At 38.1% G+C, this 15,383-nt stretch overlaps 1 protein-coding gene across 4 annotated transcripts in view; it reads right to left on the bottom strand.

The window, feature by feature from the left end:
• NEBL (nebulette) overlaps positions 1 to 15,383 on the bottom strand; it is a 273,965-nt gene that overhangs the window by 89,350 nt on the left and 169,232 nt on the right. Inside the window, exons 1-2 of one of the 4 annotated variants that reach the window (XM_050892025.1) lie at positions 4,794 to 4,859; positions 4,626 to 4,697 (exon numbers count right to left, since the gene is read on the bottom strand). The exons of the other annotated variants lie outside the window; for them this stretch is intronic. Of the exons in view, the coding sequence (XP_050747982.1) occupies positions 4,626 to 4,697; positions 4,794 to 4,859 (138 nt within the window). Of the gene's footprint in view, positions 1 to 4,625; positions 4,698 to 4,793; positions 4,860 to 15,383 lie in introns of those variants that run through there. 4 annotated transcript variants of the gene reach the window in all.

Raw genomic sequence — 15,383 nt, forward strand, 5'->3', positions numbered from 1 at the left:
TCCACTTTTGGACTACTGAAGGAATCTACATCTCATTACCAAATCATATTGTTTGCCTTTGTGGATTACAGTCTATTCTAAATAAAAACTGTTTGGTGAACAACAGGTGTAAAATTACTGTGTGTCATGATTTTACTCAGGGACCCACAAATGCAATGGTTCATGTAACCTGTGTGTGACACCATACTCCTAGGTAATCACAGAGCAATACACAAAAAGGGCAGTTTTATGATAAACATTAGCAGGCACTTACTGTTCAACCTGCACACATACATGCATGTACTTGCAAGTGTGTGTATGTATGTGCACATGAACAGCTTAAAAAAAAGGCTTCGTAGAATTATGTTCATTCACAGTGACAGGGCTGACTGTCTACTGGTTAGGTTTGATGGTGTTCCCAGTAGAAACTCCTGTAAAGCTGAGACTCTGGTAGAGGAGATGGAGAGTCTTGCTGCTCACAACTTAGATAAATCACCCACAGATATCTGAGAGATGACTGTAATTACATCCATTTTAATTACAGAGCAATAATTACATTCAAAAATCAAATATGAAAGCTTCCTAAGGTATCTCTTATCCCAGGTGGGGAACAACACGGCACGACTAGAAGAAACAATCAAAGCTATTCTGCTGTAGAAGTCATGCTTTCAAAATAACCGAAAGCAGTAAAGGACTAATGCCACCTCCTTACTCCTTTATTATTCACATTTATTATAGTAACCCATAGAGGCCACAAAATGCACGCAGGCTCAAATGAGCAATTTAGAGAGGACATATAACAAAATGTGTGGTCAAACTCCGATCCAATACACTCTATTCTGCTACAGAAGTGTCTGCATCGCTTGGAATCAGAAAGATGGAAGATGAAATGGGACAAGTATAATGAAGTCATGACATCTGCACTTAAAAAGCGTATTTATTGTAAATGACGTAAGCAACAGGCTTAAGAGGTTGGCTATGACTGAACAAAACCAATGGCTGGAAGGAATAGGCAGAGAAGCTAATATTCCTCTTCAAAGTTTGGGGTTACAAATTCAAATGTCTAAAATACTGAATAGGAAATTTTGCCTGCAAGTGACTTACCCTTCACCACAAAATACGCTGTTTAGGTTGAGACCTGGTAAGCCTTGCAAAAAAAACAAATAATAGGAAAAATTTGCAAATGATGGCCTGGAGCCAACACTGCTCTTTTGATATACTTTTGAAGTCCAATAGCTTACTAAAGGCCCAATTTTTAATAGCTCTCTCCTGATTCCTTTCTTCTCCCTGACTCATCATAAAACTACTCTCACCAGCAGCACAGCTATCCAGTAAAAGTGGATTAAAATTCCTAGACAACCACCAAAACAGTAAGCTTCAAATTGCATTTTTTTTCTTAATGGATGTTATATGGCAAGATCAACTTTATAAAACAAGGGCATCCAACCTTTAGGCTGAAGCTTCCTGGCTTGCCAAGAAAATTCATCTCGCCCGCGCCCTGTTCCACCAGCCTTTTTCACAGGGGAAACACAGGAGGAGACTGTGGGCTAAAGGAAAGGCTCCGATGGTAACAGCTTAATCCCAGCAGCCACCTTTCCTTTGTATTCAGGGGCACATATTAATCTAACTTTAATATGAATATACTCAAAAAACTGTTCCTAATATCTTAACATCAATGATGCAACCATGTTGACAGTCATCATGCCAAGATCCATTACAAAACTGTCATCTCTCAAAGACCAATTTAAGCTTAGAAAAGCCACAAAAAGGTCTGAACCTTCTTATCTAGCTCTTATGCTAGACCAAAAGGGAACCTTTTTCCACTAAGGATTACCTTTCCAACCCTACATTTCTTAATTTATAATCTCCCATAAGACTAAGAGCTGTGTCAGACCACAGATCCATCTAATACAAAATCCTCTCTCTGTGGCCACAGAAACCTAGAGAAAAGCATAAGAACAGGGCAAGCATAGAGTATTATTGCCCCACAGTATTTTAATAGTCTCCAGCAATTTGGACCTCAAAGTCCTCCTGAGTTAGAGGCTGTGACTAGTAATGGCAAGTCCAGAGGAACAGCTCCACCCTGAATGAGGTGGTCACAACCCTTTTGGTATGAGTGGAAAGGCACTGTTTCTGCGCTTGATTCTAGGTCTCTTTGGCCCTTGCTTTATAACAAAGAGACATGCTAAAGCAAAGCTGGACTCCGTACAAGGACAGCTAAATGGCAAGTAGTACTACTTTTTGCTATAGGGGAAAAAAAGCACTGGTACCATACATTACCAAAACTCAGCAGAATCTTCAGAAGGCAGAGTGTCTGCTTCTCTACCAAAAAGGATTACGATAGTTTGGTCAATGATCATTTTACTCATATAATAATTCCCCTCTCTGCTTATAACAGTATTGACAACATCACACCACACAATCAAAACAAAGAAGAGATGAAAATATACCAAAATATAAGTAGTACAAGCAAATGGAGAGGCTCAATTTCAATATGGAAAAGGCCTAGAAAGGAAGGTAATTCATATAAATCAAACACACATGACAGTTTTGAAAACATCTGTGGAATAAAATTGCATAATGGAGGGAGATTAAATGAAATGGCTTTAGGGAGAAACAATCCAGGGGGTATCACAGCCACAGAACAAACATCTGCCAACCTCAAATGAAAATGGGGATTTCCTCAAGAACCGGAGCACATAAACACTTCACAACCTCCCCTACGTACAGTTCAAGGCTGACAGTTACGCATGCACTAAGGGCTGCCATCGTAACACTTTTTTAAAACCATATTGCCAAATTAAAGTCAGCCTGCAAAGAATGCAGGGCAAGCATAATGCAACCCCAGTATCTCAGTCAAGAGCACTCCTGGCACTGCGTTCTGATGGAGGAGCTGTGCTGACAGCTCTACCGGCAGAAAAGGACAATCACCCAGTCTCGTGGTCAGCAAGGACACAGGTTGCTGTCCCAAGGTCATCTTAGGGCCAAAATGCAAGCCCTGTAAAACCACGGTACACATAAAATGTACGGATGTACACCAATGATACATCCACACAAACAGCAGTTTGTGCAAAGATTCATGCTAAAAATGATAAAGACTATATAAAAAGTTCTGAACGTTAATGAGTCAAAAATTAAAGGCAAGAAAGAAAATTCCTTGCAGTTTATTGGCCTCCACAATGAAGTGTGCAGGGTGAGGAACTTACCCCCCAGCACAAAGGACTTCACTGGTCGTAAGAAATTCCAATTATAGCAAAAATTCTGGGAAATAAAATTTACCCCCTATACATATGCATATTTCATTCAAGCTAATGAAGAAACACCTACTGATTTCAGCAAAGGCTGAATAAGGTCCCAAAATTGGATGCCATTTTTAAACACAGAGTCTCTTCTTTGAAATTAAATTGGTCTGGACCATTACATATTACTACTGCTTTGAAAACATTAATGACACTTTGCCGTTATGCTTTACATATGTCAAGGAAAATCTAACACACTTGCAGGCTAAACGCATCACAAGTTTTCAGCAAAAGCCCACATCTCTGAACCATTATATAATGGTTCTGAAGCTAGCTTTGACCTTGTCAAGTCACACTTTCAAGCCAGCACTGTAACACCTACACATCCCAGATACTGTTTTTCTGAGTTACCTATTCTCTTCTGAAACGTAACCCCTAATAATTTATACCTTAAGTGTAGATTCTGTATGTTCTATTGTCATAAAATCAACATACTCTTTCACCTTGAACAATAACATCCCAAATCTAAATATCAGATTACAACACAACATGAGCCAGACATCACTTTTTGGTTTCTTTAGAAGAACTCTCTCCTCAGTAGTATCTCCTCTGCTGCCAGGCACCATCCTCACAGGAGAAATACCACTCTTAACTCCCATTCACATGAAGGAACAAAGTCACTCTTCAGACACACTTTTCCACAGGGACACAGAAATAAACTCCCACCAAGGTGAATCTGATGCTGTGACACTGAAGCAATTTAAAATGTCTTGGATCCGATCTACGATGTTTATATAATGTCTATATCTGATCGACATTTTTAAAAATCTACAGTAACTAAGTCAAGAATTTGCTAGCTAAATAATTTTTAAAGATATTCTAGCATTTCAGTGGATTCTTCCTATAAGTGGAAGTCAATAATAATATGCTAAGCAGTTTTGAGCATCTATCACCACAGACCACAAGATAACACTCAAAATTCATCTGTTTTATTTTTATCCTCCCTCCTTACAGCTACGTATACTGGCACCCAGTTCTGTTCTAACCAATCAAACTTCATAGGATTAGGCTATAACTAGAAAAAATACTGCATTTTCCTGATGAAATCAGCCAAGGTGTTCCCATGGGAGACACCCTCCACGTGAGACCCACTTTTTGGAACATTCTCCTTCCTACGGCCTATGCTTCATACCGTCCAAGTGCTCTGAAAAGCTGATCCTTCTGCGGCTGATGATTTAAGGTACCACAGTAGGCTGTGCTTTTCTATTATTTTGTGTGCTTTTATATTTGAGTCTTGGATGAGCACACGCTGCACTGTACATATCTGAAAAAATATGTATCTTAAATATAAACCCACTTGAAAAGAGAAATGCAAACATAAGGATGCAAACAGTCACCATCACTTACATCACTTATTATTTCACTGCATTTTCGGGCCAGTTCCATATTTCTGTCCTCAATAACAGGCTTGAGGAAGACCTGTAAGAGAAAGGTAATCATTCCAGGTTTATTATCCTAAAAGGGTAACAATAGAAGGAAATAAGTACTTTTCAAAGCTATTGGGGTTTAACTTACCTTTTCTTCTTCTTCCCCATCCCCATTTTCATCTTCCCTGAGATCCTGAATGACAGATACTCGCATTTTAATACTTTGTAGAAAACAACAATGAAAACTCTAAAAAGGTTCAGCGCTGCAGGAAACAGCTCAGACCCTACAGCATGCCTGGAATCAATGCTTCATTTGTGTCCTCCACTGCACTTAACTCTACCAAGGCTCCTTCCTTATTTAGGCAGCACTTGACGGTCTTTATCTGAACAATTCAGTGTGAGTGAACTGAAAGGCATTGCAGATGGCCTTGCTAGCTATCAGTCGCAGCAGAGCTAATGCTTTCTTACAGATAAAATATAATTAACTGACCTATCCCAGTCAACTATTTTTAAAATTACTATGAACACACTTAATTAAAATACTGCGATGCAGTTAATTCATAACATAAGTAATTTAGTAAAATTAACAGGCTTAAAAGGGGAACATTGACTCTAGGGTTATGGGAAAACCGCCCAGTTCTAAGATTCAAGGCATCACCAACTCCAAAACCAGTTATCGCGAAACTTTATTTTGTTGGTCCAATAATACAGCTTTTTGATTAAAAAAAGCACACTATTCTTGTTTCCACTAGATATAACTGCTAGTATATTTTTCAGGAAATATTCCTCTTCCACAAAGCATGTAAAATTCCTTAAATGCTTTGCATATTAATTCAGCTGCAGGTTAAACCTGTGCACACATAGATACAAACACATCTGTATACTTACAAGTATACATGGCTATGTATTTACACAAACATGAATGTTCCTTCACTGTTAAAAACTGTCACGGTCTGTAGTCTCAAAACCAACCTTTTTCAGTATGAAGTCATTGACTCCAGCTGCAATGAAACTGAAAGATATCCTTATGCCGATGGATATAGTGTCACAGTGTTTGCTTCTGTAAAACAAGCAAGGAGGTATTATAGGACCAGCTGGAGTAACCAGCATTTTAACATTATTTTTCTTTCCAAACTGTAGCTTGTATACTTCTCATTTTATAGAGGTCATGATTTTGAACTTCATCTAGCAAAGTGATTCACCACTACACAGCTTTGCAATCAGGCAAAGATACAAGGAATGTGTGCTCTTAAAAAACCTCTTCAAAGCATTTTAAGTACTTGTGCCCAAACACAATGTCCTTATAGCTTATTTAAAAACACACATTTCCTTAGAAAAAGAAACATTTCAAAGAAGAGGAAAAATACAGCATTTGACTTAGTTAAGGTTGGAAAATTTGAAAAAAATATTAAGAACAAAGGCACAAACCACTTTCAGTCTATAATAATCAAGGGACAGAATTCTTTATATGTTAATAGTACAGAAAGCTTCAAGATTTTCCATTCCTCTATTTCAAATATAAGCTCCTAACATTCAGGTTGGATTGGCATTGCTGAAGTTCAGGTTGAAACCTAGAAGTCTGGTCTGTATAGGTGAGAATTACCTGTAATTTATGCTGACTACTTTTGGAGCTCAGGATGTTTCACCCTTGTGGAAACAAATGGTTTAGTCTAGATGATGGGTATTCACAGTAACAGGTCATTTTTGAAGATTATGGCCACAGCAAATATATTCCTAAACAACAGACTCATCCATGATTTCAAGGATCACATGTTAAGGAGACAGAGTACCTACAAAAGTGCCAGACAGAAATGCAGCACCAAGGCTTCATTTTGGGATTTTTGTGTTAATATTGCAAATACTATACTCTTCCAGCGCAGTTAATTTCCCTTTCCTTCCTACATTTAATAAATTTTTTAAGTGGAGACATTGAAAAATATTTAAGAGAGTAGAGAAGAGCTATTAGTAGCTGCAAAGCTTGCTGAATATGGGGAAATCTTTTGCTATTTTTTGCACTGGAAAGCAAACATGGTCAAAATGACAAAGTCAAAACTGTTCCGGTTTGGGGGGGGAAGAGGGGGCTGTTCAGCTTTTTAACATGCTTACATTGTATCTGGTGGCTTTTCAGCAGCTGGACATACCAAAATTTATATATTAATTGTGGTTTTCCTGTAATGGTTTCTGTATAATAAAGATCTGCTTTCTCTTCAGCATGATCTTCAACTGATATAATAGAATTAATTTTTTCCCATTTTTTATGTCATCTGGGTCAGGCATAAATGGATGTCCAAATATGCTATGTCCCATGTAACTTCCATAATACAGGGATTGCAAAACAGCTGCTATAACTCATCATATTAAAGGAAAATATAATACTATGCACAAACGGAGCAAGGGAAAAAATATCACAGTATCAACTAACCATAAACAAGTTATTCAAAATGGCACTTCACATAACAGATGCAGTAAGAGACTATATGACACAGAAACCTGCCTCCCTTTTTTTTCATCTTCCTCAAAACACTGAATACGGTCAGATAACATTCACTGTGCAATAATCTAGGATCAGCAGGCATGTTTGGCATTGCAAATGTTTGTGAATGTTTACAAATATTTTTAAAAGTACTCTAAAAATACTAAATCTAATCTGAATAAAGACCTAGTTAAAATGCTGAGCTTTACATCCCCAAAACAATTATGAAGTATGTTGTATTAAAGATTACTTTTCACCTGCAAAACCTGCATTTTTACCAAAACCTCCAAACTGACACTTCTGAACCATTTTCCACTGTATATAATGGAGTAATCCATAGTCATTCGCTCTGGCATGAAACAGCACAGATTAAACAAAATCCAATTGTACAGAATTTTAAGAAAACACTGTAATGGACTGCTAAGCTGTGTATACACAATATTTGTATGCATACAGGGCATGGCAAAATTAGAATTTATTATTGCATTATAGATATCTTAACATGCACACAAAGGGGAGAAATGGGTTCTTCAGGGAAGTACCCAATATGAACTCATTCAAATTTTGTAAGGGAATGCTGCATAGCTCCACATTTCTACTTCCAGCCACTTTACATGGATGTTTCACATCTCAGTTCAAATTTAGCCTTAAGAATGAGGCTATTTTGTTGAAGAAGCTGCGACAAAATCAAAATAACTGTACGTTGTCTAGATAGTTCACAGAAGCACAGTATTTGCAGTACACAACCTTCACTGTGTATGAACTCTTGATAGAGAAGATAAGCTTTCTAGAAGCAAACTATATGGTTTATCCTATGAAAGGAGACAGTTGAATATCCCGACACTTACAGCCATCATTCGATTGTGTCGATCTATTTTTTGACACAGAATATTACTCAAGTACTTGGTCTAAATGCGTATCTGCTGAGGAGGCAGAAGGGGAAGGAACATGGGGTATAAAGGCGCCCAAGTCCCCATGAGTACGAGTTGGCCCAGCATGCGAATGGTTCAGGCGCACAGTTGTGCAGCTTTCCTGCTTTGATCACACACAGCTGTGTTCACATCTGGCCAAAGCCCCACCATCTCCTTGTCCCTTTATCTGTCTTTCAAGAAATACATTTGGGAGATGTTAGCCCAGAAAGTTAAAAGGCTTCATCTCATTTTGGCCCTGATACACATACCAATTTAGCAGTGATGCTCAGTTCTGTCACTGAACAAACAATACCGCTGGACTTTTTTGGCATAATCCCTAAAAGCCTTCCGAGATCTGCAATATCCACATGTACTGCTGAGCTGAAAGAACTTCTTTACCACTTCACAGAACAGCAGAAACTGTGCTTGTCCCAGAAAACTTACAAGAAATGAAACAATCTCAAAAATATTTAATGCAGGGTTCCTCATGGGGTGCTTGAATACAAGTTGCAAGTTACGGATCGAGGTATTTCAGCTGGAAAAGCTGCACAGCATTATAGTGAGAGGTATATACATGTTATGAATATACTCCTTTCAATTCTGGACTGAAAACCTAGTAAGAACAGAGGTAGAGTTTTAGTGCTTTAACTATCCTGCTTCCAATGAGTTAAAAATCAACCCACAGACATCCCTGAAATGAAAATATTATCTTCTGTTCTCACTGGACAGACACACACATCACTGAAATAAGTACAATTAATTCAACACGACGCAGCTGGTGGTCTCTTTTCAAAAAGCACACAAGGCATTTGTAAGCGCTGAGATTCAATTACTTCTCATTTCTAGAAATACTCATCTATCAGACTGGAAGTTACTAGCAGCCCTGCATAAGGAAGTTCATAGTTAGGCTATCAGCACCACAATCACAAACAGAAAGAAAGTGAGGGATCTCAGCCTGCCAATTTTAACCTCCCCTGAACATGAAATACCAATTAACATTAACAAAAGAAATTCGAGAGATGGTTCTATTTAGAGAAAAAGCTTACCCATAAGCTTGTATCTGTCAGATCATTAACATTGCATTTATCAACAACACTTCAAAACCTGCAAATATCTCATGGTTCTAAGTTAAGATTTTCATTCAATGAAGTTATTTTATATAAGGTTTTGGTAAAGCAGAGAGTGGCAATGGTATTTTTAAAGACGAATACAAACGAGATGTTAGAATACTGATTTGTGAACCCCAGAAAACCTAATGAATTTTCAATGCCTAATACATAAATATAGACATTTTTTGCAAACACATGCTCACGGAGACATTGTCTAGCCCAACTGGATCTTGCTGACAGAGCATTTAAGATGTCTGTATGGTACAACTAGTTTCACATAATAATACCCAATCTAATCTAGTTACCAGAAGCAGTGTAGATATGCTAGCATGACACTGCCTGAGTTAATAAACTCTTTCCCACACAGCTGATTTTCCTGAGAAATGAACCCATTCAGAAGTGGGAGTATTTATCAGGGCACAAGATTGTGCCATGCAGATGTAACCTTAGCTGCCACCAGCAACAAAACATTGAAATAAACCAGCATAAAGCTTTTTCAGATACTAATGTATTCTAAAAAAAAAAAAACTTAGCTCCATTTTTCTAACAATATTCATAATTGCCTACTATATTTGCACAATAGTTTTTAACCCTCAAAGACGGTATTTCCTAAATGGGATATACAGTTTCACCTATTTTTTTCCTAATTTTTCATTTGTCAAGAATTTAAATCCTCAACAACAGGGGAATTTAGTCTTTCCACCCCGACAATATTTTCAGTTTAACCAGAAGCCCAAAAAATCTACTGTTCCTACAGCTCTCTTCACAAGTTGATGCATCAGGAGCTGAGACCAGAATCAGCCACGTTTGACTGCATTGCAACCATTTAATCCACTCTTCCTGACATAGCTGTGGCATTTCCCTTTCTTGCCAAGGATCATAAAACCCCTCTCCCCTTACTCAAGTGTCCAACTAGGTATGGGAGTCCACCAGAGATAACAGCTCTGGGGCGCAGCAGCTGAGGCTTTTCAGCATTCCTCACCTCTTAGTAGTGCCATTACATCAATGACATTTATTACATCAAGACATTTATTCCTATTACCTACAAAACTGGAGCCCTGACGCTAGTCCTGTACGTTAGTAGTTGAAAGACCTGCATGCTAGTCCCCCGTAGCCAGTGGAGAGCAGTACGCATCCAAGTTATCCCTCTGCCCTGCAACTTCTGGCTCAGATTTCATAAGGCTGTTCTACAGAAGATGGCCAGAAAATGAAATTATCAGCTGCCTGGGTTACTGTGCAAGGTATCCATAAAAGCAAAATCACATTCAGCAGAAGAGGGATTCAACAGAGAAGTTACAGCTTTTCTCTTAGGACTCCTCAAATGGAGAAAAGCTTAGATAATAGATCAAAGTTTTCCATTCACAAAATTTTCATTTTATCCAAACCTAAATCCTACAGAAGAAAGAGCCAGGACCATATAATTAGAATTTGGAAATTTTACCTTGCTATAAATCACAGCTAAAATTATCAATGATTGTAGGTAAAAGGTATGAAGCCAGTAATAAACAAGTTTTATTTTGTCTCAATAAATCCTAAAAAGCTAAAGATACTCCCTTTCTCCTTTCAGTGACTATATATTCACATACAGCTTACTGTAATCTGAAATAACAGAAAGATATATTTGGCTTATATACAGACTCTTGCATACATTTTCTTAGCCATATAGACTGGGCATGTGTACTTACCAGGAATTTTTCTTGTGGCATTACTTCAAATTCAACTGCTTGAACTGACAGAATCTCCCAGAGCAGGAAGAGAAAATTGGACCTTTCCTATAAATTTAATTTCAGTTGTAATTACATCCACCACTATAACCCTCACTTACTTAATGAATGCATTTTTCGAGAAACTAAAACCACAGTGGTTTATTTTACTTGTATTTAATTTTTTTCTTGTCCGTATTTTTTAACTTCTTGTGTTTTGATAGACTTAATACTGTAACTTCAGTCATACTCTCTCTGCAGGGAACAATACCATAAGTAACACACACCTTTAAAAAAAACTTTATAACTTTACTGTTCTGGAACATTTCATGTTACTATGATTCTCAAGTAAGTTAAATTTGCATCAAATGGCTACAGACAGCTAACACTAAAACAAAAACTAAGTTCTTCATTGACAGTTATTTAAAACCATAGCTTTTAGATTTCAGCATAGTCTTCAGAAAACTCCCCAAAACAGAAAAGATTAAATCAAACAGGCCAAGATAAAAAAAAAGAAATTTAGAATCATAGAATCATAGAATGGTTTGGGTTGGAAGGGACCTTAAAGATCATCTAGTTCCAACCCCCCTGCCATGGGCAGGGATACCTTCCACTAGACCAGGTTGCTCAAAGCCCCATTCAACCTGGCCTTGAACACTTCCAGGGAGGGGGAATCCACAACTGCTCTGGGCAACCTGTTCCAGTGCCTCACCACCCTCACAGTGAAGAACTTCTTCCTTACATCTAATCTAAATCTACCCTCTGTCAGTTTAAAGCCATTACCCCTCGTCCTATCACTACACTCCCTGATAAAGAGTCCCTCCCCATCTTCCCTGTAGGCCCCCTTTAAGTACTGGAAGGTTGCTATAAGGTCTCCCCAGAGCCTTCTCTTCTCCAGGCTAAACAACCCCAACTCTCTCAGCCTATCCTCATAGGGGAGGTGCTCCAGCCCCCTGATCATCTTTGTGGCCCTCCTCTGGACCTGCTCGAGCAGGTCCATGTCTTTCTTATGTTGGAGGCCCCAGAGCTGAAAACAGGACTCCAGGTGGGGTCTCATGAGACCAAAGTAGAGGGGGAGAATCACCTCCCTTGACCTGCTGGCCACACTTCTTTTGATGCAGCCCAGGATACAATGGGCTTTCTGGGCTGCGAGCACACATTGCTGGCTCATATTCAGTTTTTCATCCACTAATACCCCCAAGTCCTTCTCTGCAGGGCTGCTCTCAATCCACTCATCGCTCAGCCTGTATTTGTGCTTGGGATTGCCCTGACCCATGTGCAGGACCTTGCATTTGGCCTTGTTGAACCTCATGAGGTTCACACAGGCCCACCTCTCAAGCCTGTCAGGGTCCCTCTGGATGGCATCCCTTCCCTCCAGCGTGTCGACCGCACCACACAGCTTGGTGTCGTTGGCAAACGTGCTGAGGGTGCACTCAATCCCACTGTCCATGTCACCCACAAAGATGATAAACAGCATCAGTCCCAATTCCAACCCCTGAGGAATGCCACTCATCACTGGTCTCCACTCAGACATCGAGCCGTTGACCGCAACTCTTTGAGTGTGACCATCCAGCCAATTCCTTATCCACCGAGTGATCCATCCATCAGATCCATGTCTCTCCAATTTAGAGACAAGGATGTCATGTGGGAATTTAAATTTAATGAACACATTTGAAGTAACAGAAGTCACTTGTTCAATGATGAAAAATGAATTCAAGTAACTTCATTTTTTGATCAAGACAAATAATTTCAAGTCATAAATAATTGATGTAGAAGGTATATTTTTAAGTACCTTCAGACCCAAAAAGACAAAAATAAAACCATAATTACGTAACACATACAAAGCCCTTATTATGCTTAAAATTACTGATTCTTAAATAGTTCTTATTTGGAGAAACTAGTTTACTTTTTTTCTACTTTGTGAATTGTGCCCATCGTAAGATTGAAACAAGAAAACAAGTTACACATACTTCCTGTCCAGAAGGGTTTAAATCTGGATTGTCATAGCCATGCTTCCCTCTTAGCCTACCATTCCATGCATGACAGGTTAAGACAACTATACACAAGAGCTGTACTATCAATTTAGCAGTGTATTCGAAGACAAAGCACTTAATATATAAAATGCACATTCAGAAAATATCCATAATTTTCAAGACAGAGAGTTTGTAATGACTGATGGATAGCCCATTCTTTCCGTAAAGCTGCTGTGGCAAAACAGTCTGCTTGAATACAGTAAATATTATTTTTGAAGTGCTTATAATAGGCTACAATGGATTTGGAAATACAACTGATAATAACCTTGTACTGAAAAGAATCTTATAGCAAAGAACTCTATACTAAGTGCTCTCTGGACAGCCTAATCCGTAATTGAGTTCATGGCTGTAATTCAGGAAAGCAACTTACAAGTTCTTAAGCATTGACTACAGCATTGAAGAAAATACACTAAAAATACAATAGCTAGCAATAATAAGTCACAGGAATGTTAGACACTTACGTACACTCTGTTTAACAATGATATACACAAGTTTCCATGACAACAGTGACAAGATGATAAAAACATCTTCTTCCATCATCCACTGAAAAATACATTTCTGCTTATATCATTGATGAAGTGGCAAGTACCTAATTTAGAAATGTCGACTTGCATTTAGTAACATATTTTTATATTCATAGAAATGTGCATCGTATTTTTAAAGGATTTAATTGAATATCTGAAGCAGATTAAAATGATTCATGGTCTGATTTTTTTAGTCTTTTAAATCAAGTTACATAAAACTTTACCTTTTACTTTAGTCATTGTCCGTAGTTTAGCTGCAGATTTCAACTTAAAATTTTTTTTCCCCCATGGAAATCTCTTTTGCATAGATCAAATAAAAGCTGATCTAGCATTTCCCAAAGAAACAGTGCAGATTTTAGCAGAATGCCTTATTTTTAAATTGGCTTCATTTTGCTCCATAATTCACAAAAAATGATGATAAGGCAGTTCTGCTTTATCAATTACATAATTTGCTTTCACATTAGAGCATCGTCTGTCTTCTAGTCTGAACTGTTTTCTCAAAACAGTAGTGGACACAAAACTGGCATTTCTTGCTCCAGCTACTTTATACTCATTCCTGGGACCTCGTTACCCCTGAAAACAAGCAATTACAATGACATCAGTGGAATTTAAACTTGCAGTTATCTTGATACTGGTACATCTAGGTGAGCATACTTCTCAATCTATAAAGTACCATCATAACACTTATTAAAATGTCATATAGGAAAAAATAGTTCCTATAAATTAATAATAAAAATTCAGCCCTACAGTGCTCTTCATATAACACAGTACATCTAAATTACCACATTAAAAGCACACTGAATTACAGTTCTTCAAATCAAGGAAGGCCAATGCCTGCACCACGTGAAATAATGCACTATGTACCTTCTGAGAGGAGGAAGGCAAAAGAAATAATATAGCAATGTTTCGTACACTACAAGTTATCCAGAAATACCACCTTTGGGCATGATCGCTTGTTGCTGTTAATAACATTAAAGAACAATAACTACTTTATACTCATATAGCTTCTTGTGGATAAGACTTTAAAGAATTTTATAAACACAGGGCTAGAGTCTTTGATGGAGGATACTGACACAGAGCGAGCCAAGTCCTCTCCCTGTCCTCAGGCATTTGAAGAATAGGCTGGAGTCAGGCTTAAGTAAGACCAGCCATGGGTAGGTCTAACTTAGCCCAGCCGAAAAACCTGCTCCAGATCATACTGCTGACTCACGGCTACTTGACAATCACAGTACGGCCAGAGGTTTGGGAGGTGCAGCAGACTTGATTCAGGGAACAAGCTGTCTTAAGTCTCCTTCGAACATCTGGAATTTCATAAAGAGAATTCAGACCAGGATAAATAACTACTCTACAGAATTGCTCCTTGCTATATACCTGAAGATATATGATCATCCTATAATTCTGTTTTACAAGTGGAGAACAAGGGGCCATGAAGTAAAGCAGCATCTCCACAGCAAGAAAGGAAGCCTGTGATGAATCAAGATTTCTTGACTTCCAGCCCTACGCTTTTAATGCTGATATCATACAGCTTCTCAGCAGGATTTTTCCTGGCTCTTTTTCAGTGGTATTTCTGTTAAGTCATTTCCAGCATAAACTAACTCTTAACTTATATACTCTACTTGCAGCACTGAAGATGGTTTTTTTCCTAGAACATTTTGCTATCTGTTAAACAAATTTTAGTGTTAATGTAACTTAAAAAATAAGAAAGGAAAAAGTGAGAGGAGAACAGAACACAGAGCAGTCTTTCATTTAGGACCTTATACTAAATTATAAGTAGTAAGCAAGTGGGTTAATGTGCAGCATAGAGTTAGAGTAACAGTGTGATTACTTGTTATGCAAATTAATTTCAATGTCTATTGAGCTATGGGTAGTAACTATTTGGCATGAAACAAGCAAGATAACCTCTCTGAAACCTGGCATATAGAAAGAGAGAGAAAACACCATTTCCCTTCCTTGCCTTCTGAAGTCTAAATTAAAGTTACATTAAG

The sequence above is a fragment of the Gymnogyps californianus genome, chromosome 2 (assembly GCF_018139145.2).
Source record: "Gymnogyps californianus isolate 813 chromosome 2, ASM1813914v2, whole genome shotgun sequence".
Classification (NCBI taxonomy): domain Eukaryota; kingdom Metazoa; phylum Chordata; class Aves; order Accipitriformes; family Cathartidae; genus Gymnogyps; species Gymnogyps californianus.